At 39.5% G+C, this 21,247-nt stretch overlaps 1 protein-coding gene across 1 annotated transcript in view; it reads right to left on the minus strand.

Annotated features, from left to right (window-relative positions):
* The window catches only part of LOC126249094 (armadillo repeat-containing protein 5-like), a 230,848-nt gene that overhangs the window by 83,007 nt on the left and 126,594 nt on the right, over positions 1 to 21,247 (minus strand). The window contains exon 8 of the mRNA XM_049950748.1: positions 14,172 to 14,404. Within this exon, the coding sequence (XP_049806705.1) occupies positions 14,172 to 14,404 (233 nt within the window). The remainder of the gene's footprint in view (positions 1 to 14,171; positions 14,405 to 21,247) is intronic.

Raw genomic sequence — 21,247 nt, forward strand, 5'->3', positions numbered from 1 at the left:
TCCTGTTTCCTAACTTGAAACTTGCTGAAATAGAAACCTGGTGGGCAAATAACCAAGGTAAAGTAGAAACCTCATTTTTAACTACGAAGCTGTTTCGAGCAGCCTACTTGTGGGCAGTACCATTGGAAAATGCTATAAACAGTCTCTGGAAACTGGGACAGGCATATTACTTAGAGACAATGCCTTTGCAAAATAACAAGAATTTGACACACAAGGTTCAAACAATGGAGTAAATGTGAGTCCAAATGGTATCCGGCCACCTCACAAAATCAGCAAGCCATATCAAGTTACATCTGATATAATAAAATAAGCTTGTTCTGAATCTGTTAAGTGGCTAACGCTGTCTCCTAATAGAGAATGTTTGAAACAATTCAAAGAAATGAAAGCTGTAGTGGAATCAAATGAGACAAAAACAGAAGTTTTGTTCCCAAAAAAGAAAAACAGAAAAACACATGACAAAACTTCCAATCAGTCATAGTCTGATAGAAATTTTATCATGGGCAATGCTTCAGCTGTGCAATCTGATAAAGAAAACACTGAACATATTTTCTGCAGTGGTCATTTTTGTGAAGACTTACATACAAAAATCGGCACAGTGTGTGGAATGCTATCCTTGGACTCAAATGTTAACTTGAAAAAGAACTTTTCTATGCCCTGGCTTAACTTCTTTTGCAGAATGTAGAAAATGTTGGAGAGGCAGTAAGGAAGATAATATTATTACTTTAGCTTTTACCTGTTCTGATATTGGTCAATATTAAGTCTGACTGTCTCATTTTAGGACACCAATTCTATTTCTCTTCAAACTGAACAATGGAAAATCCAGGATGGAATATAACAATATGAGAGAAGGAAAGTTGCTACTCACCATACAGTGGAGATGTTGAGTCGCGATAGGCACAATAAAAAGATTCACACAATCATAGCTTTCGGCCATTAAGGCCTTTGTCAGCAGTAGACACACATACGCACACGCTCACAAGCGCAACTTGCACACACGTCTGCAGTGTCAGAGAGTGTAGTTTCAACTCTCTCAGACTGCAGACGTGTGGGCAAGTTGCACTAGCGTGTGTGTGTGTGTGTGTGTGTGTGTGTGTGTGAGTGAGTGAGTGAGTGAGTGAGTGAGTGTGTGTGTGTGTGTGTGTGTGTGTGTACTACTGTCAAAGGCCCTAATGGGCGAAAGCTATGATTGTGTGACTCTCTTCAAATTGACTTGTTTAGGCTTTTCCTTTTTTTTTCAAATTTACATTTATTATGTGTCAGGTAGCATGAATATAATAAATAAAATGTAAAGTATAATGATTTCATGTAGATTTCCAATTAACAAACGTACAGTTGTACCAAATGTTGTAATATAAAGTGGAGTAAAGGGAAATGATGCTAGTATGAGGTCCACCCACCACTGGTATCAGTTATTTGCCTCATCCATGAAGCATGGGGGCAGTCAGCCTCTCCCATGTATCCAACACCATGTCTGAAGGCTGATGTTGGCCACTGTAAGCTCATATGTCGCTTCATTTTGGCACACAATTTTCCAATGAGATTCAAGTTTGGCACTCGAACAGACCAGTTGATCAGGTCGACATCAGCCTGTTGTGAAAACCATTGCTGAATGATTCTAATCATGAACCGGTGAGTTATCTTGTTAGAAGTCGATCACTTCAATGGGATAGCACAGTGCAGCCATCATATTGCAAGAGTGCCAGGGTGCTATCTCTCACAGCCTGCATATGTCATATACTCGTCTTTCTCGCAATGTATTATCATGTTCGTCATACCTCAGCTATATTTGTCATACACTTGCAACACATCAACAAACAACAAAATGTCGAAAAAGAATGTTATTGAGGGGACATGAATCATAATAACTACTATGAAAATTCAGATACTCAAATGCTGCCATGTAGCTACCACATAACTATATAGTTCTGATCTTATTCAAGGCAGAAATATTCTGACATTTTAAACAGATAAAACTGTTATAGTGTATATATAAAAAAATATGTGGTGATTACACTGACGTGACAAAAGTCATGGTATAGCGATACGCTTATACAGATGAAGGTAGTACAGCATACATATGGTATAAAAGGGCAGCATCATGTGTGTTCAGGTGATTCATGTGGAAAGGTTTCTGATATGATTATGGTTGCACAACAGGAATTAACAGATTTTGAATGCAGTAGTTGGGACTAGCCGCATGGGAAATTCCATTTTGGAAATTATCAGGAAATTCAATATTCTGAAATCCACAGTATCAAGAGTGTGCCAAGAATACCAAATTTCAGGCACAACCTCTCACCAAGGACAACACAGTGGCCAATGGCTTTCACTTAATGATTGAAAGCAAAAGCATTTGCATAGAGTTGTCAGTGCTTACAGTCAAGCTACACTGTGTGAAGTAACTGGAGAAATGAATGTGGAATATACTACAAACATATCAGTTTCCACAGTGGTGTGAAATTTGGTGCTAATAGCCTTTGGCAGCAGATAACCAACATGAGTGCCTTTGCAAGCAGCGCAAAATCGCCTGTAGTATCCCTCCTGGGCTTATGACCATGTGGGCTGGACCCTAGATGATTGGAAAACTGTAGCCTGATCAGATGAGTCCTGATTTCAGTTGGGAAGAGCTGAAGGTAGGGTTCAAGTGTGGCACAGACCCCATGAAGCCATGAACCCTAGTTCTCAGCAAGGCACTGTGCAAGCTGGTGGTGGCTCTGTAATGGTGTGTACTGTGTTTACATGGAATGGACTGGGCCCTCTGGTCCAAGTGAACTGATCACTGACTGTCTATGGTTATATTCAGCTACTTGGAGATTATTCGCAGCCATTCATGGACTTCAAGTTTCCAACCAATGATGTAATTTTTATGGATGACAATGCACCATGTTACTGTGACACAATTGTTCATGATTGGTTTGAAGAACGTTGCTGATAATTCGAGCAAATGATCTGGTCACTCACATTGCCCTACATGAATCCCATTGAATCCCATTGAACATTTGTGCTCGTGCAAACAATGCTGCACTGGCAACACTTTCACAATTACGGATGGCCATAAAGGCAATATGGCTCAATATTTTTGCAAGGGACTTCCAATGACTTGTTGAGTCAATGCCACATCAGGTTGCTGCACTACATCAGCCAGAGAAAACGAGATCCGACATGATATTAGGAGGTATCCAATTACTTTTGTCAACTCAGTACATATGCATTCAAAAGTAAAATTCTTACTATAAGAAGGAAACAAATACAGTGCTAAAAGTGTGTTACATGTGGCGCTGCCACTGTTGCCAGCATGTGTTGCATTCCCACTGGCATGAAATGAATAAACAAAGGTACTGGAGCTTGTCAAGACATGTGAACAGTTTTGTTGTCACATGTACATATGTTTATGTAACTACACTCCTGGAAATTGAAATAAGAACACCGTGAATTCATTGTCCCAGGAAGGGGAAACTTTACTGACACATTCCTGGGGTCAGATACATCACATGATCACACTGACAGAACCACAGGCACATAGACACAGGCAACAGAGCATGCACAATGTCGGCACTAGTACAGTGTATATCCACCTTTCGCAGCAATGCAGGCTGCTATTCTCCCATGGAGACGATCGTAGAGATGCTGGATGTAGTCCTGTGGAACGGCTTGCCATGCCATTTCCACCTGGCGCCTCAGTTGGACCAGCGTTCGTGCTGGACGTGCAGACCACGTGAGACGACGCTTCATCCAGTCCCAAACATGCTCAATGGGGGACAGATCCGGAGATCTTGCTGGCCAGGGTAGTTGACTTACACCTTCTAGAGCACGTTGGGTGGCACGGGATACATGCGGACGTGCATTGTTCTGTTGGAACAGCAAGTTCCCTTGCCGGTCTAGGAATGGTAGAACGATGGGTTCGATGACGGTTTGGATGTACCGTGCACTATTCAGTGTCCCCTCGACGATCACCAGTGGTGTACGGCCAGTGTAGGAGATCGCTCCCCACACCATGATGCCGGGTGTTGGCCCTGTGTGCCTCGGTCGTATGCAGTCCTGATTGTGGCGCTCACCTGCACGGCGCCAAACACGCATACGACCATCATTGGCACCAAGGCAGAAGCGACTCTCATCGCTGAAGACGACACATCTCCATTCGTCCCTCCATTCACGCGTGTCGCGACACCACTGGAGGCGGGCTGCACGATGTTGGGGCGTGAGCGGAAGACGGCCTAATGGTGTGCGGGACCGTAGCCCAGCTTCATGGAGACGGTTGCGAATGGTCCTCGCCGATACCCCAGGAGCAACAGTGTCCCTAATTTGCTGGGAAGTGGCGGTGCGGTCCCCTACGGCACTGCGTAGGATCCTACGGTCTTGGCGTGCATCCGTGCGTCGCTGCGGTCCGGTCCCAGGTCGACGGGCACGTGCACCTTCTGCCGACCACTGGCGACAACATCGATGTACTGTGGAGACCTCACGCCCCACGTGTTGAGCAATTCGGCGGTACGTCCACCCGGCCTCCCGCATGCCCACTATACGCCCTCGCTCAAAGTCCGTCAACTGCACATACGGTTCACGTCCACGCTGTCGCGGCATGCTACCAGTGTTAAAGACTGCGATGGAGCTCCGTATGCCACGGCAAACTGGCTGAAACTGACGGCGGCGGTGCACAAATGCTGCGCAGCTAGCGCCATTCGACGGCCAACACCGCGGTTCCTGGTGTGTCCGCTGTGCCGAGCGTGTGATCATTGCTTGTACAGCCCTCTCGCAGTGTCCGGAGCAAGTATGGTGGGTCTGACACACCGGTGTCAATGTGTTCTTTTTTCCATTTCCAGGAGTGTATTTATATATGTATGCGTAAATATTTAAGTGTGTATGTGTATGTGAAAACTTTTTTGAATACCACTGTAGATTTATTTTAATATTTAATCTGTATTCAGCTTCATTAAGAGTCCATCTGAGCCCAACAATCAATCACACTAGGTCATGTCGACAAGTAGGAAGTGACTGCAGCATCACTGTTTTCAGACTCCCCATATTTGCGGAACTATGGGGAGAAGGAAGGAAGCCACTATAGCACTGATTAACAGCAACATCTTGGTTTCTAATTTACGTAACCCATAACATTATACTTTTACTAACTCCATTTCCAATCTCTACTGTGGACGACTGATTCTGAGCAATGCAGGAGGCCTGAACCATAAACTTCTAAATTTTGTGACATCTTGTATATGCCTTTTAGACTGCATCATAGAATTGACAGATCACACCAAGCTACGCCATGCAGTGTCTTACACAGACTATAATTCAGGCAGAGGAGGTTTTAAGGCCCCATCTGGCTCTCCAAATTTTAATTTTCCATTATTTCCCTAAATGACTTGAGGCAAGTAGCAGTACAGTTCCTTTCAAAAGGGCACAGCCTATTCTAACATTCTGATGATCTAAAGTGTGAATGTGGATCTGGGTTATATCTGTTTATTCCCCCAAACCACCTTCCACTTCTTTATGAGGTGACTTACTTGGAATTTGCAGCCACTCTTCTTTACTGAATAGCCAGCTGCTGGAAACCCTCTTGACTACTTCTCCGTTGAATAACGCTAGGTACAGGAGTCTTTCTACTAATGAACTAAGTAGACATACAAACTTTACTTTTCATCAACTAACGATGTATTTGACCTCCATACACAATAAAAATCTCACTTTCCACATGAATATGTAACTTTCTACAAGTCTCTAGTACAGTCGGACATTGGAAACAAATTGAGTTACAGTTAAAAGAAAGTTGGGTTGGATACCATGACCTTTCTTAACATGAATTATAAAATGAGTCTTGCCTCTAACAAGGTTATGTGAAGAGTTTACAAGAGAAATTTTACAACTGTTCTTGTTTTAATAACAATAGTCAATGACACAATAAGCATAGAGCTGCATATAAACTCCATGGTTCTTCCTTACACACTCACTAAAACATCTATGGATTGCCCGACAGGTACTTGTCAGGGCTGTGCGACCGTCATGTCTACTTTCTTCCCGCGACTGATTTTAAACCTGCACACACAAACATGTGACGCGCAGTAGGTAGGATTCTACCATCCCACACTCATAAACAGATTATTGTGTGTTCGAGACAGTAGAAGGCTGAGTGGTTCTAGAATCTACACAGAATTTCTCGAACCACAACACTATTTCTTTCCTCACACTTGTCCTGTCTGCGATTTTTTCTCTCTGCCTCTAATGACCTTGTAACAGATGGGACATTAAAAAATTTCTTCTTCTTCTTCATCCTCCTCCTCTTTGTGATAGGTACAGCATCTCCCTGACTGGCACAGGGATGCATTTCATGCCGTAAGCAGGTATCAGGTGACTGAGCATGGAATACGTAAAGAGGGGTTTTTGAAACGAACAACTCCGCAATACATAAGGAAAAATATAATTGCAGAAAGGTCCAAAACAATCATATCAGATCCAGAATGTACTCCTAGTAGATGGAATATTAAAGCATTAATAATAAAATGCTGAAGTGTTTTGAAGAATGTTCCAGGTTTCAAGCATTGGTGAAGCTGTAGGTCTCATTTGTGCCGAAAGACGGGTAAATTCATAAATTGAAACAGCCCAGATTTTTCAGACAGTTTACATGGTTACAGAAAGGGGAGGTTACAGAGATCCAGAGTTGATGTTGCTTATATATATATATATATATATATATATATATATATATATATATATATATATGAATGTGGCCCTGAGATATGTCGTAAGATGGAGAGGAATTTTTGGCCAGTTTGCAATAGACTAGAAAAGTTAAAATTTCATAATTGCTCAGAGTGATAAAATTCCCCCCCCCCCCTCCAAAAAAAAAAAAAAAAAAGAAAGAAAGAAAGAAAGAAAGAAAGACACAATTTCAAGAACTTTTTGAGAAAAACAGCTACAACAGACAGTTAAGAATGGATACTGATTCTCTGTTGAAGTGGTATGAACACACAAAGGTACTTGCAAACAGAATGTCATCAGCATGTTACGCCCTTAGAATCCTATCATCAGTGTGTAACATGCACTGTCTTTTAGTTACATATTATTCATATGTACACTCAATTCTTAGCTATGTCATTCTTTTTTGGGGAACAAACACACAAAATATGAACACAAATTTTCAAACTCCAGAAAAGAGCCATAAGGATAAAACCAAAAATACTAGTCAAGCTCATTGTAAAGATTTGTTCAAAACACTGGGGATTTTAACTGCTCCATGTGAATACATTTACCAGTCAGTTGTATACATCAAAAATAACATTGGTAATTACTGCACAAACAGCTCTGTCCAGGACCATGCAACAAGAGATAGACTCAACTTATATTTACCAAGAAAAAATAAACATAAAACTCAAAACAGAACATAAAACTCAAAACAGAATTTTCTACCAATGAATAAAACTGTACAATAAATTACCAAAATAGATTAAAGAAATTGCAAAAATACACTTATTTAAAAAAGCAGCTAAAATTTACCTGTTGTGCAATACATTTTATACACTGAAGGATTACTTCGATAAAACAGAGTAGGGGTTTGATAAAAAAATGTTTTACAAATAAATAATAATAATAATAATGATTATAAAACATCCAACATTCCACGTAACACCTTCACTTCAGCTTTTTTCCTTCTTTTTTCCTTTCTAGAAATATTTACCCCCAAGCTATGCATAGCTCAATTCTAATACCTCTTCCTCTTTCTGAGCTCAACATCTCACTCATTATGGAGTAATGCTGACTCAATTTTTCAGGATAGCAAATGGGAAGTTGCGGTACACAAAATGGTCCAGAGATCACCAGTGTGTGTGTGAGAGAGAGAGAGAGAGAGAGAGTAAGAGAGAGAGAGAGTGAGTGAGAGAGAGAGAGAGAGAGAGAGAGAGAGAGAGAGTAGTGAGTGAAGTGTTATGAAACAATGTGTGTATAGTGTGTGTAGTGACTGATAGTGAGATATGAGTAAACAGTGTGGCATTACAATATTTAATAATTTATTTGTAAAAAAAGTATTGTATACCAGGAGTAAATCTAATGATTGTCTCTAACTATAAGTCTGTAAATGTATGTGTACATGAATTAGCTTATTTTAAATTGATCTAAACTTGTAAATACTTTGACATGTCCTATATCCTTGTAAAAAGGTATCTATGGTTGAATAAAGCTGCTACTACTGCTACTGCTACTACTACTACTACTACTACTACTACTACAAAATCCATCCCTGTTGAAAATATATTAGGCTACTATAAATGATACAGTCATTTTCAAAGCTCCATATTTTCCAAACTATTCCACACACAAATATGGTTGATGAATAAATGAAACTGTAAACTCACCAAGTTTGCATTTTACACTCTACAAATTTTCTACGAGTGACTACCTGGTCACATGAGACACGCCCAAGCAACACTTAAGTTGATTCCATACATATCCTGTCAATGGTCATCACAGCAGCACTAATGCATTCTCTGAATTTTTCCAGTGTCTGGTCAGCAGGGGTATGGAAACTTGGTCTTTACTGTACCTCTTAAAGAAAAAGGTACAAGATGTTAGGTCAGATGAGCTGGGGGGTGGGGAGGGGGGTGGGGGGTGGGGGGGTGGGGGGGCAAGGGAACAGAACCACACCATCTTCACCACTATGTCCAATGCAATGATGCTGAATTTTGTCATTTAGGTAGTGATGAACAGTGATGCTCCAATGCAGGGGTACTCTATCTTGTTGGAAGATGAAATTCTGAGAATCAGTAGTTAGTTGTGGAAACAACCAGAACTGCAACATGTCAAGGTAAGAGGTAACTGTCGAAGTCTTCTCAAAGAAGAAAAATGACCCATACAGCAATGTCTGTGATACTGCACAGAAAACATTAACCTTTCACGGAAGTCGTTTATTTGGCATGCCATACGGATCTTCAGTGCCCCACAATCTCACATTGTGGCAATTAACCTTTCCAGCTAAATATTTTGTAACAGATAAACTTCTCGCATATTCCAACAAACACAAAATCTTTTCTTGCTTTGTCACCATTCTGTCAAGGCACTGCACTTGTAACACTAACTGATGGACACAATGCAAACTGTTGTGTGTTTATGGTTCTGTTCACGCAGTGATCATATCTGTACATCTAATACTTGGACAATATAGAACTCTGAAAATGAATTAATCATTTATAGTAGCCCTTTATTAATAAATAGTGATGGCAAGAACACCTCATTCCTTTGATAATATTCTCAAAACAACTAGACTCAATTATCATGGTACTATTAGAAAAAAATGATCATCAAGTTAAACAGAGATAGACACTAAAGTTGACAGTCAGTTTACTGGATAAGCAACTGGTAATCACAAACAGAAGCTATAGTTATTTAGCTCAAGCAAAAAAAAAGAAAAAAAAATTGCTTAGGAACAATGGCTCAAGATCAAGTCACATAATGGCTGAGTGCTCTACAAAAGTATATACTTTTCAGCATGATCTTAGGTAGCTGTCCTCATCCATGAAAAAAAATATTAGAAAGGATCTTCAGAAATCTCATCTACTTGGTAATGCTTTGTAGCATTCATTACATTCAACTTGCAATTATAATACAGCAAAATAAAGAACAACTCATACAGTTTTATTCATATACCTGTGCGCACAGGTGCGCCACTGTTTTCTGTGTCTTCAGTCAGAAAGTGCTAGTAAGAAAGATGGTGAATAGTGAACAGAAAACTTTTTGTGTCTTATACTTTGCAAGGACTGAATGTATTGTTACAATGAAACATGAGTTCCATATTAAGTTCCATTGTAATCCTCTCACTGATGATAACATCTGTAGATGGTATCACCAGTTTGAAGACATCAACTGTCTATGCAAAGGGAAGAGTATGGGACAACCAAGAGTGAAGAACAAGTTGAATGAGTATGAGAGACTTTGACATCTTTGTGGTGTCCAGTATTCTGCCGCATATCAGCGTCATTCTTGCACAGTATTTTGATGACTTCACTCAGTATCTTCATTAGTGTTATCTGAGATTACCCCTTGAGTGGAAAGGGTGCAGTATTTATACCAGTGGACTTCCCCTCCATTGTCACTCCCAGGCATTCTCTCTGAGGTCCACGCCCACTGGATGCAGTCTTGGGCATTCCCCCTTCAGTTCAGTGCACATGCTGGCAAGAGGACATTCTGTTTTCAGTCCAGTGTGACTCTAGGTGTTCCATCTGCAGTCCACACCCACTGGACATGTTCTTAGGCTTTTCGTTTTCATTTCAGTGCACCCGTCACATGCTGGCATTCCATTTTCAGTTAGGGGCAGTTCAAGGTGTTCCCTCCATGATCTGCACCAGCCAAACGCAATATTTGACATTCCATCTTCGGTCCAAAGTTCCTGGAGCTCCATCTGGGGGTTTGTTTCCCATGTTAGCCCCATTGCATTTTCAGCAATCCCAGTGCAGGATCCCAGACTCTACTGAGTTGATGCCCAGCTCTACTGATTCTTACAACATTGTCCAAGTGTCTGGGGGGCTGTACCAGAAGCCTCGTTTCATCATAATTCATGAAATGATTGAGTTCCAGAAACTGCTCAGCAATGGCTGACTTAGTTGCCTGTCTTAGTTGGGTGTGTCTTATGTTCTTTGCATCTGATGTTCACTGTCCTGGTTATTTGGCCAAAGTATGACATGCCACATAGGCAAGCTATATGATAAATTCTTGGTTTCCTAGTCCCGGGTCATCATTTACATGGTCCAGTAGTCCCCTATCTTGCTAAGTGGTCAGAATACACACCTGAAGTTGTGATTCCAGAGAATCCCATTGATTTTGGTGGAAGTAGATCCCACATAGGGCAGATATGCCACAATCTTTGCTTTTAATCTCCTTTTGGGTCATGTTTCAGAGTGTCTTCTGGATCTCTTTGGTGGTGTATCCATTACAGCAGAGTACTGACCAGAGGTGCTCTGTTTCTGCTGCTAAAACTCTCTGGGTCTGACAAGTTGCGTGCCCTGTGGATCAACGTCTTCAGAACTCCATTCTTCTGTGTGTGGGTTTGCGATACACACTGTGGCCAAATGACCCAATTGCTCTCCTTTTGAGAAGCATATACAAAAATGGCAGCTGGCCATCCTTTCCAGTTTCATGGTGAACTTAATACTTGGGTGGCATGAGTTCAAATGTTCAAGAAACACATCACGCCTCTCCCTATCATGTGGCCAGGTCACAAATGTTTCACCCTCACATGTGAAGAAGCATGTGGGTTTATATTTAACTATCTCTTACTCTTCCTCTTCAAATCTCTCCATAAATATATTGGCAAATATTGAAGACAGAGGGCTGCCCATGGCTACAGCTTCTGTTTGCTTGTAATATTGACTCCCGCACAGAAAATAAGTGGAAGTCAGTATATGCCTAAACAGGTCCAACAGCGTGTCATCAAATTTCTCAGCAATCAGTCCCAGTGAGTATTTCAGTGGCACCTTAGTGAACAGGGATACCACATCAAAACTGATCATAGTAATAGATTCTATGATATGTAGTTGATTAGGGGACTATTGGAGAATGTGAAAGGTGACTTGGGACTAAGACAAGCGGGAATTTTCATATACCTTTCAAATGTGAAATGTCATACATTGGTCAAACAACCAGAACAGTTGACATCAGATGTAAAGAACACTGGAGGCACATCCAACTAAGACAGGAACTAAATCACCATTGCTGAACACTGTCTGGAACGCAAACATTCCATGACTTATGATGAAATGAGGCTTCCAGCACAGGCCCTCAGAGATGCTGACGGAGTTATAAGAGAATCAAGAGATAAAGGCAATGCAAAACCTCATTAACTATGACACTGGGTACCAACTCCGTACAGTCTGGGATCCTGCACTGAAATTGCTCAAAACAATACGGGGGGCAGCAGAAACACTCCACAGAAACAAGAACTGAACGTGTGGACATGGTAGTAACCCCAGACAGAGCACCAGGCACAACAGACTGAAGATGGAGCACCTAAGATTAGATCAACTGGGTGCATACTGCAGAAAGAACACCTAGAACAGCATCTAACCAAAAACAGAATGACAGCACATTGACAGGCAGACCGGGCCGAAAACAGAATGCCTAGAAACACATACAGTGGGTGCAGTCCACAGATGGAACACTCAGAACTGCACTGAACCAGAAACAGTATGCCAGCGCACCGGCAGGCAAACCAGACCGAAAGTGGAATGCCTAAGAGTGCATCCAGTGGACACAAGCCACAGAGGGAATGCCCGGAACTGACTATGGAGGGGGAAGGCTGCATGTATAAATACTGGTCCCATTCCACTCAAGAGGTAGCCTCAAGTAGCACCTGAGGAAGATGAACATTCATTCTATCATACAAAATTTTGATCATTTATTCATGATGGCAGTGTCCAAAAATCATCAGGCAGACATTAGTTGATGACATGGCAATTAAAACCAATAGAAACAATACATTGGGCAGGCAGGCTGAACATTTCAAAGTCATTTTAATTAAATATGCAAAATAAAATTGCAGTAGGAGCACATTTGTCAGCACATAAGCATAGAATCACAAACACTGAACAGTAATATGGAGATCTTGCATAAAACCAACATGGCAATATCACAATGAGCTGGAGGAATTAGAAATTTATATGACCAAAACAGAAGAATCTGACAAGATTATGAACACCCAAAATGAATTGCGTCACGACACTTACTTCAACATTTACGATGGTAATCTCTGATGCCCGATAGCTTCATTATTCCACAATCATCAGGGTAATTTGTTCATTATGTAAGTTTGCTATAGACACATGATGGTTTTTACAGACAGCTGTATGCAGCAGCACACATAAACACACTTGTGCAGCTGTCAGCAGTCCCTAATGCATGTGGCATACTTTTGCAGCTACTTTCTCCGTTTCCACACAGTGTCATTGTTTTGAAGCATCACTGTTAATATCTAACATTAATTCCTAAAAGCTAACATTTTTCATTAGTCTGTCTTACAAGGCATGCTAAATTGTCAAAATAAACAACTGTTGTAAGTGAAGTTTCAACACAGGGAGTTGCGTAATGCAGATTGACTGACTTCATTAATTTAGCACATTCTGTTTCATGTAACACAAAAAAAAATGTTGTACAACAGTCTTCTCAAGCTGCTACTTTACATGTGTATATTTTTACCTACAACATGTCAAAATTCATATTTATATTTGTTAACCCAATAGACTCTTAGTTGCATCAAAAGGAGACTTTGATTGAGAAACTATAAAATTACAAAAGTGACAGAAACTTTTAATTTTTTTGTTTGTTTTCTTATTTTATTCTTAATGTTTGAAAAACTTTTTCATAGCCACAAGTCATGTGACTGATAACTTTCCTTACAGCATCATTTGTACATTTTCTGTAGTTTATCATCTTCATATTTTTGGACAAACTGTGCCTTGCAGCACTATGCATGGCTGCTATAATTTTTTGTATTATAATTCCCTTTTCTGCTTTTCTCAGTATGCACCTAAAGGTGAATTGCTAAACTTATGAAAACCATTATCAACATCAACAATGCAGTGTTTATTTGATTATAATAACAATGATCACATAATATCTTCAATCACGAAAAACTGTGTGTGTGTTTGTGTGTGTGTGTGTGTGTGTGTGTGTGTGTGTGTGTGTGTGTGTGTGTGTGTTAGTAAGTTCAGAGAGAGAACATTGTACAAAAGTTTAGCAACAATATCTGTCTTGTGCGTATAGTGTCAAACACTCTATGTCTCAGCTGCAAGACATGTGATTACCTTTACTTCTTCCATTGTTTGTATTCTACGCAGAAATACGTAGATATGTTCTTCCACAATATTCTTCCAGAAGCAATTTCAATTTAAAAAAACTTTTACAGGTTGCAAGACTGCTCAATACCTTGCCATACACCTACCAAACCCATACCAGCCCTACAAAAGTCCTAGTTATTAAACTGATTAAATGGATATGGTACCTGTGTGAATTTACTTCAGAAATTCATTATTATTTTGTGACAACTACTAACATGGAAGCTAAATAGAAAGTTTTATATTTGATAATGGATTTTATATTTGATAACAGATAAAAACTCAATCTAAAGGCGTGATATATATTTGAGTATTAAATCCTGTGACATATTTTTAATGAATGTATTATAACTGTCATCTCACCTTATTATACGAGCAAGAATCTTGGAAGCACAATGCTGTGCTGTCTCCATCTGCACAATGTAATCTATCAGTGTTTCAAGAGTAGGTGCTAATGCCTGTCCTTCAGACAGTGAGTCCATATGTGAAACTCTTGAAAGCAACACAAGAATATAGCCCAAATCATTACCACTGCATGGGAGGGGTACCTCTGGAGGTCCCATGTCAGTATCACTATCAGCTTCACTGTCTTCAATCTGAAACATTTTGGAAAATGTCTAATTGTTATTTATTCGTAACATGTCACAAAAAACAACAATAAATGTCAAGGCATAAGCCATCAGAACTGTTTGTAAAAAATCAAGAGCTCACTATAATGATTTTCAGAAAAACTAAAAATAGTGGCCAAGAATATAAGAATTATTTATCAGCAAGAGTTCTGTACATTTAAATTAAAGGAATTATATTCCTGTGTTTTGTAATGTCATCAAGATCTTCTAATTACTTAAACTATGTCATCAGGAATTACCAACATGTGTGACTTATCCTTATATCACATTTAATAGGCCAGCTCTTCTTCTTTTTAATATATAATGTTGAACACCAAATTGACAACAAAATACAGAGAGCAAACAGAGGAATCATCTGGATAATAATGATCAACAAAAAACACTGACTAAATGGACAAAAGAGCTTGATGCCAGATGGAGAGGTGTAGCAGAAAATTGAGTCAGTAAAAGATACAATGAAAAAACAGACTGCATTTTTCTGCCATAAATCAAGATCACCAGCGACTAGAATAATTAACAACAATTCAGAATAATTAACAACAATTCAACTACTTCGGGGAAAATAAAATTAAAAATAACTAGCCCAATTCTACATACAGTATGCAAAATTACTTGCCCTTCTTCTAGCAGCAGTGTAACACATATTTCTGATGGAGCAAAGCATTCCTACTGATTGCAAAAAAGCACAGCCATTCCTGCTCTCAAGGAGGGTCATCAAACAAAACTATAAGCTTATCTGACATCAGCCAGTTGCACAATTTTGGAACATGTTTATGCTCACATTTTATGACATTTCTGGAGATCGAAAATCTCCTCTGTAGGAATCAATATGGGTTCCGAGAGCAACCGCATGAAACCCAGCTAACTCTGTTCATCCATGATACCCAGAAAACAGTAGATACAGGTGCCTGGATAGATGTCGTGTGCTTGATTTCTGGAAGGGAATCATACAGTTCTGTACTGCCATCTAACGAACATATTACAAGCTTACGGGGTATGATATTGTGTGAATGAACTGAAGAGTTGCTCAGAAACAGAACACAGCAAGTGAGTCTCAACAGAGGAAAGTCTTCAGATGTAAAAGTAACTTCTGGTATACCCCAAGTGAGTGTTACAGGACCAGTACTTCACACAATGTATATAAATGGCCTAGTGTATATGGTAGCAGGAAAAATTGGTAAAAAGTTTTATTGTATTATACTTCCAACATGTTAACTACTCCGCAGTACTTGTGACTGGCTCCCACACTATTATGCTGAGCTAGGGACAACACCAAGGTATTGCTGAGTGAGAGACACCAACTTTTTGCCACAAACCCACCAATGGGAGTACCGCATGCCATCACATGAGGTATCATTTTACATGTGGGAAAAACACCCTGGATGCCCACCTGCTACCATCCTATCATGTACAAACTAGTTTCTGAAAGTTTGATCTTTCCCACCATTCAATCCAAATCAATATTTTCCTGCCAATCCTATGGGCTGGCAACCACATCGATGCCTAGTTGTTTGCTGCCATGGGCCACTTTACTGTTTGCTCTAGATGTTCCTGCATGTTAGGCCGTGAAGGTCCAATTAAGCATGCGAGCACATTATATGGCCACAGGCCGCTACATCGCATCCCACACCGGGGCAAGCCACCAGCAACAGAAGAGTCACCTTAGGTCACGCCGAATTGTGCACCACCACTGTGTGCTGTAACAGAGCAGCAGCCTCTCACCACCACCCCTGGCACCACCACCTTCACCACCCACAATGCAGATGCCGACACTGCCACCACCTCCATGCGCAACCACATCCGCCGCTAAGTGATGTAAGTGTCACTGCAATGCATTCTGTTAGTTAATGACTCCAGTAAACTTCTGCCGAGGGATGTTTCCACTGCTTAGAATTGAGCAAGACCTTTTTTTTGTGGACATCTGTTCAATCTCAGTTCCAGTTTTGTAACCAAGCCTCTATTACGTCCTCACTAACCAGTGGAGACAACCAAATTAGCTCCCGATGATGCAACTGCGACCCTGAATCAGACTGATCACATTACATTACTGCAACAGCAGATAAAACACCCTGTCACTTGAAAAAATAGAGCTACAGGGATGGCTTTATGCGATAACTCGCAAATGTGAAGCCAGAGCTGCTGAAAATGCAGCAACTGTGGGCAATTCAAGAGCCCCTAAAGTTGAAACAGAAAATTAGTACCAGATATTGTCAGTACAATTCCAGCTGTAAGTTTGTACCTTCTTTTGCTTGAAAGCCAGGCAAAAATGTAACAACATTTTTGCAAAAGTCAGGGACATGGGACATGCACATGGCCAGACCATTTTTGTTAAATGACACCGAGCTGAAGCTTTAAGGCAATGCGCGAACTTATGTTGAATCATTAGATGCATTGCAGAAAGCACCCACTTTTGAATTCTTGGCAAAGGGGCTAGCAGAGCACTACTCCGACATGCGTAGGTGTTAGCTATTATTGTGACTGGTTATGAAGATAGAAGTTTTGAACCAGGAACAGCGTCACGAGAAAAGACATAAGTAGTTACCTGAGAGGAAAGTTTGTGCATTAGCACCTTTGATAAAGAATCAGTTGAAAGAAAAGTTGACACATTTGCCTGAGTCAGAGCAAAATCTTTATTATCCAGGTTTCAAGGAATATGCATGGTTATTCGAGGAAAGGCAATACTTATCAGCAACTGATCTCATACGACACAAAATTCCCACAGGAGACACTAGACCAATAGCGCAGAAGCCATACAGTTTACCCCTTCAGTTACAATATATTGTTGAAGATATGATTTGGTAGCAATTGGCTGCAGTGATAATTCAACCCTCTACAAGTCCTTGGGATAGTCATGCCAAAAAAATCAATCAATAGGGAGAAAACCTACCGTCTGTGTGTCAATATGAGAGCAGTAAACAAGGATACCACACACGACACACTGAAACGTATCGACAAGACTTTAGACAGGTTAGGAAGTTGCAAGTACTTTACCACATGCATTCTGGATAACATGAGATTCCAACCGCACCACAAAATAGGCCTAAAACTGCTTTTGTGGTCCCATCGGATTGTATGAATTCTTACAGATGCCTTTTGGTCTAAGAAATGCACCTGCCACTTTTCAAAGAATTGCCGACTCGTTACTGAAAGGTTTAAAGCCTACTACGTGTCTTGTGTATCCCGACAACATCATAATTTTTACAAAAACAATGGGAGAACATGCTGAAAGATTAAGAAATGCACTATCTAGGTTGCAAAGTGAACACTTGAGATTAAAACTAGAAAAATGTTCCTTTGCATTGTCACAAGTTCAGTACCTGGGCACATCCTTAGTTCTGATGGAGTTAAGTCTGATCCTAAGCTAACTGAAGCAGTAGACAATTTTCCAGACCCAAGAAAGGTAAAGAATTACAATCTTTCCTAAGTTTAGCCAACTATTATAGGTGTTTTGTGCATGATTATGCTACAATAGCAAAGCCTTTAACAAAATTACTAAAGAAAGATGCAGTATTTGAATGGACAGATGAGTGTAAAGCAGCAATGAGGAAAATTACAAAAATTTTGACTAGTTGACCTTTACTAATATATCCAGATTTTGAAAACTCTGTTATTCTTCCAACTGACATATCAGATTACGCTGTCAGAGCTGTTTTAAGTCAGCAGCATAATGGTGAGGAAAGATCAATTGGTTACACCTCCAGAGAAATGAATTCAGCAGAGATTAATTACAGTACTATCGAGAAGGAGTTGCTAGCTCTCATGTTAGGATCAAATTACTTTAAGAGTTACTTGTATGGACATCAGTTTACTGTGGTTACAGACCATGCTGCTTTGGTATGGACATTAAGTTTAAAAGACCCTTGTAGTTGCTTCACTAGATGGGCATAAAAATTGTCAGGATATGATTACACAGTTCGGCATAGGTCTGGCAGCCTGCACAGCAATGCCAACAGCTTACGCAGAAAGGTGAAGAGTTGCACAAACAGATTATGTTTCCATAGAAGAACTGAAAGAATCACAAGAGATAGATGTAGAATGCCACTGGTATGCATCACTATCTGATTTTGTTACAGAATACGGTATACTATATTGCAACACCTCGACGGGTAACAGAGTAGCAATACCTAATGAATTGCAACAATGAACAATAGCAATGGAACAGGCAAAGGGGGGGGAAGTGTCAGTGGTACCCTCCACCATACACTGTAATGAGCCATTTGCAGAGTACAGATCTAAATGTAAATGTAGATTCTATAGGATCTGTACGAGGTGCACACGCCATTTCTGACGAGTTAAGAAATGTTTATAAAACACGGGAATACGACACTTTAGGATTTGGGCATCTACAAAATGCCTAATCAAGCAGTAAGTAATGAGCTCTCTATTATTCATAAGAATTTTTGTGAATATTGTCTGAATATGCAATATAAGATTCCACTGAACATGTTTATTACATATTATTTACAAGATCTGAGGAAGTGGTGGTGTGTAATACAGCCAGTATGTGTTGAAATACAATCAGTATAATGATGAAATATGGCGCAATACTAAATATTAAGAACATAAAATGTTGTAAAATGAGCTGAAATGCAGATGTATAATGAGGAGAAACAGATTTATGGTAGTAGAGGGAAGTATTGTGTATAATTCACTCACTTCTCGGCTATGTGTCTGGAAAATGCACACCACTGCAGTAGTGCAAAAGGTTGAGTAGGTTCATAAATGACTGGCACAGAGATAGATGTGGTCAGAATGATGTGAATAGTGATTTATTAGTCTCATAACATACACTTACAAATCATGTGATTATGGTACAGGAGACACGTGAAAAATTACAAACTAGTGTTTCAGCATATGCAGACCATACATGGAGAACTTATTATGACATAACCATTGCTAGGAGATAGTACTTGTGAATAACTAATCTGTGTACTGAACAACAGCAGAGGAAATAAAAGAAATACATAAAGCCACTCCTAAGTGTAATGTCGAGAACACACCTTATTTAAATAATATGTAAATAATGAAATGCAAACTAACCAGTGTGTTGATAAAAATTACCTGTATTGATGCAACAAGAGAGGAGAAAAACCAGTGGTAAGAAAATATCTCGTAATAAGTACATCTTAAGAGTGGAACTCGACTAATACTTCTGAATCATGTACTTCTGTGTGAAAATAATGTAGTCATTGACTTATTATAAAGGGCAAAGTTCCTGACAGCTAGCTATTTAGTTTTGTAAAGCAATGAATACAAGCATCATGAATTAATAATGAAAATAATGACTAATATCTAATCTCAAACAGGATTTTTGACTAAACTAAGAAAATTTTGAAAGCTGAATAATTCTTTCGAGAAAAATTCATTCTGTTAGCTTCTTTCATGTTAGTTGTGTTCTTCACGTTCAGTTAAGTGTAAATAGCGTAATAATAGGGAGGATGTTTGTTTATTTCTCTCACTACAAATAACATGAGTAAATACTTAGATGGTATTATTTCTTGGTACAAACTTGGGAGTCCATATGTACATGCGGCCTGAGCACTGTTCACTAAAGAAATGTCTGAAGCCATGTCAATCCATTAGGCCTCCCAGACCAGCTGATGTTGAGGAGCACACCAACCCCAGCAACTCCTCCCTTTTGCTCGTATAACTACAAGTGTGTCTGTAAGGACACCCCCCTCAGTGACTACGACAATACTACACAAAGCAAGTACACACTGTCACGAAAAGTGAGTGGACTGACTGACTGACTGACTGACTGCAAAAAAGAATGCCTAAAATATGAGAAATAAGTACAAATCTGTGTCATCTCCTGTGAAAAATTATTTAAGAAATGTCTTCTGTTAAAGTATATTGTGTCAATGTTTTGTGTGTATCAAGTTTCTAAAATTTTGAAATTTCATAATTCTTCTGAATTTTTTTTTATTTGAAATTTTAATTTCAATATTAAATGTTTGAAAGATTACAGCAATAAGGCAAATCTTTAGTTAAATGTTCTCTAAAAGTTTTTGATTAGAAGAAAAGAAGACCATTTCAAAATCATAATTTCAATGAATTTAAATTCCTTTGGTATATTTGCTTTCATTAGGAAATATTTAATTTGTTCCAAATTTTTGTCACAAAAGCAAATAGGGTGAGATGTGAAGAAGCAAGAGCACTTGATAGCTTGCAACAGGTGAGAGTTAACATCGGGAGCCAAAAAGCGGGACTTTCCCCCGACCCCCTTCCTCCCCCTCCCCACCCTCCCACACCCTTCTCCCTCCTCCCTCTCCTCCCTCCTCTCATTCTAGACTTTTAAGCCAAGATCGCAAACTGTCATCCCAGGCATGCCTCCATAATATTGTGCAAAAGCATACAAAAAATTTTTGTACTTTGATACCATGGAATTTGCTACAAAATTGGTTTAGAAAAATGTATACATAGTTAATCTTGGAGTTTGAACAACATTTGGTCAACAGTTTACACAGAAACAGATGTCTTGCAAAATTTTTTAATCCACTGAAATTCGAAGATACGTGTTGGAACTTTTACAAGCATAAATGTTTTGAAATAAGTACACATTGTGTGGATGTCTCTGTGGAGTTACCTTAAACATTTTACAAGTGATTGGTGTTTTACAGAAATCTTACATCCACTGAAATTTGAGGCAAAAATGCTGAAATTTTAATAGTAGATGTATTTCAGCAGAAAAACATGGTATGGAAATTATTGTAACATTACGTTCAATATTTTAAAAGTTTTTCAAAGAAACGTAGATTTCGGCCATCACCGGCTGTTCCCAACCTTTCTTAGACCATTACCCATGAGTAC

The sequence above is a fragment of the Schistocerca nitens genome, chromosome 1 (assembly GCF_023898315.1).
Source record: "Schistocerca nitens isolate TAMUIC-IGC-003100 chromosome 1, iqSchNite1.1, whole genome shotgun sequence".
Classification (NCBI taxonomy): domain Eukaryota; kingdom Metazoa; phylum Arthropoda; class Insecta; order Orthoptera; family Acrididae; genus Schistocerca; species Schistocerca nitens.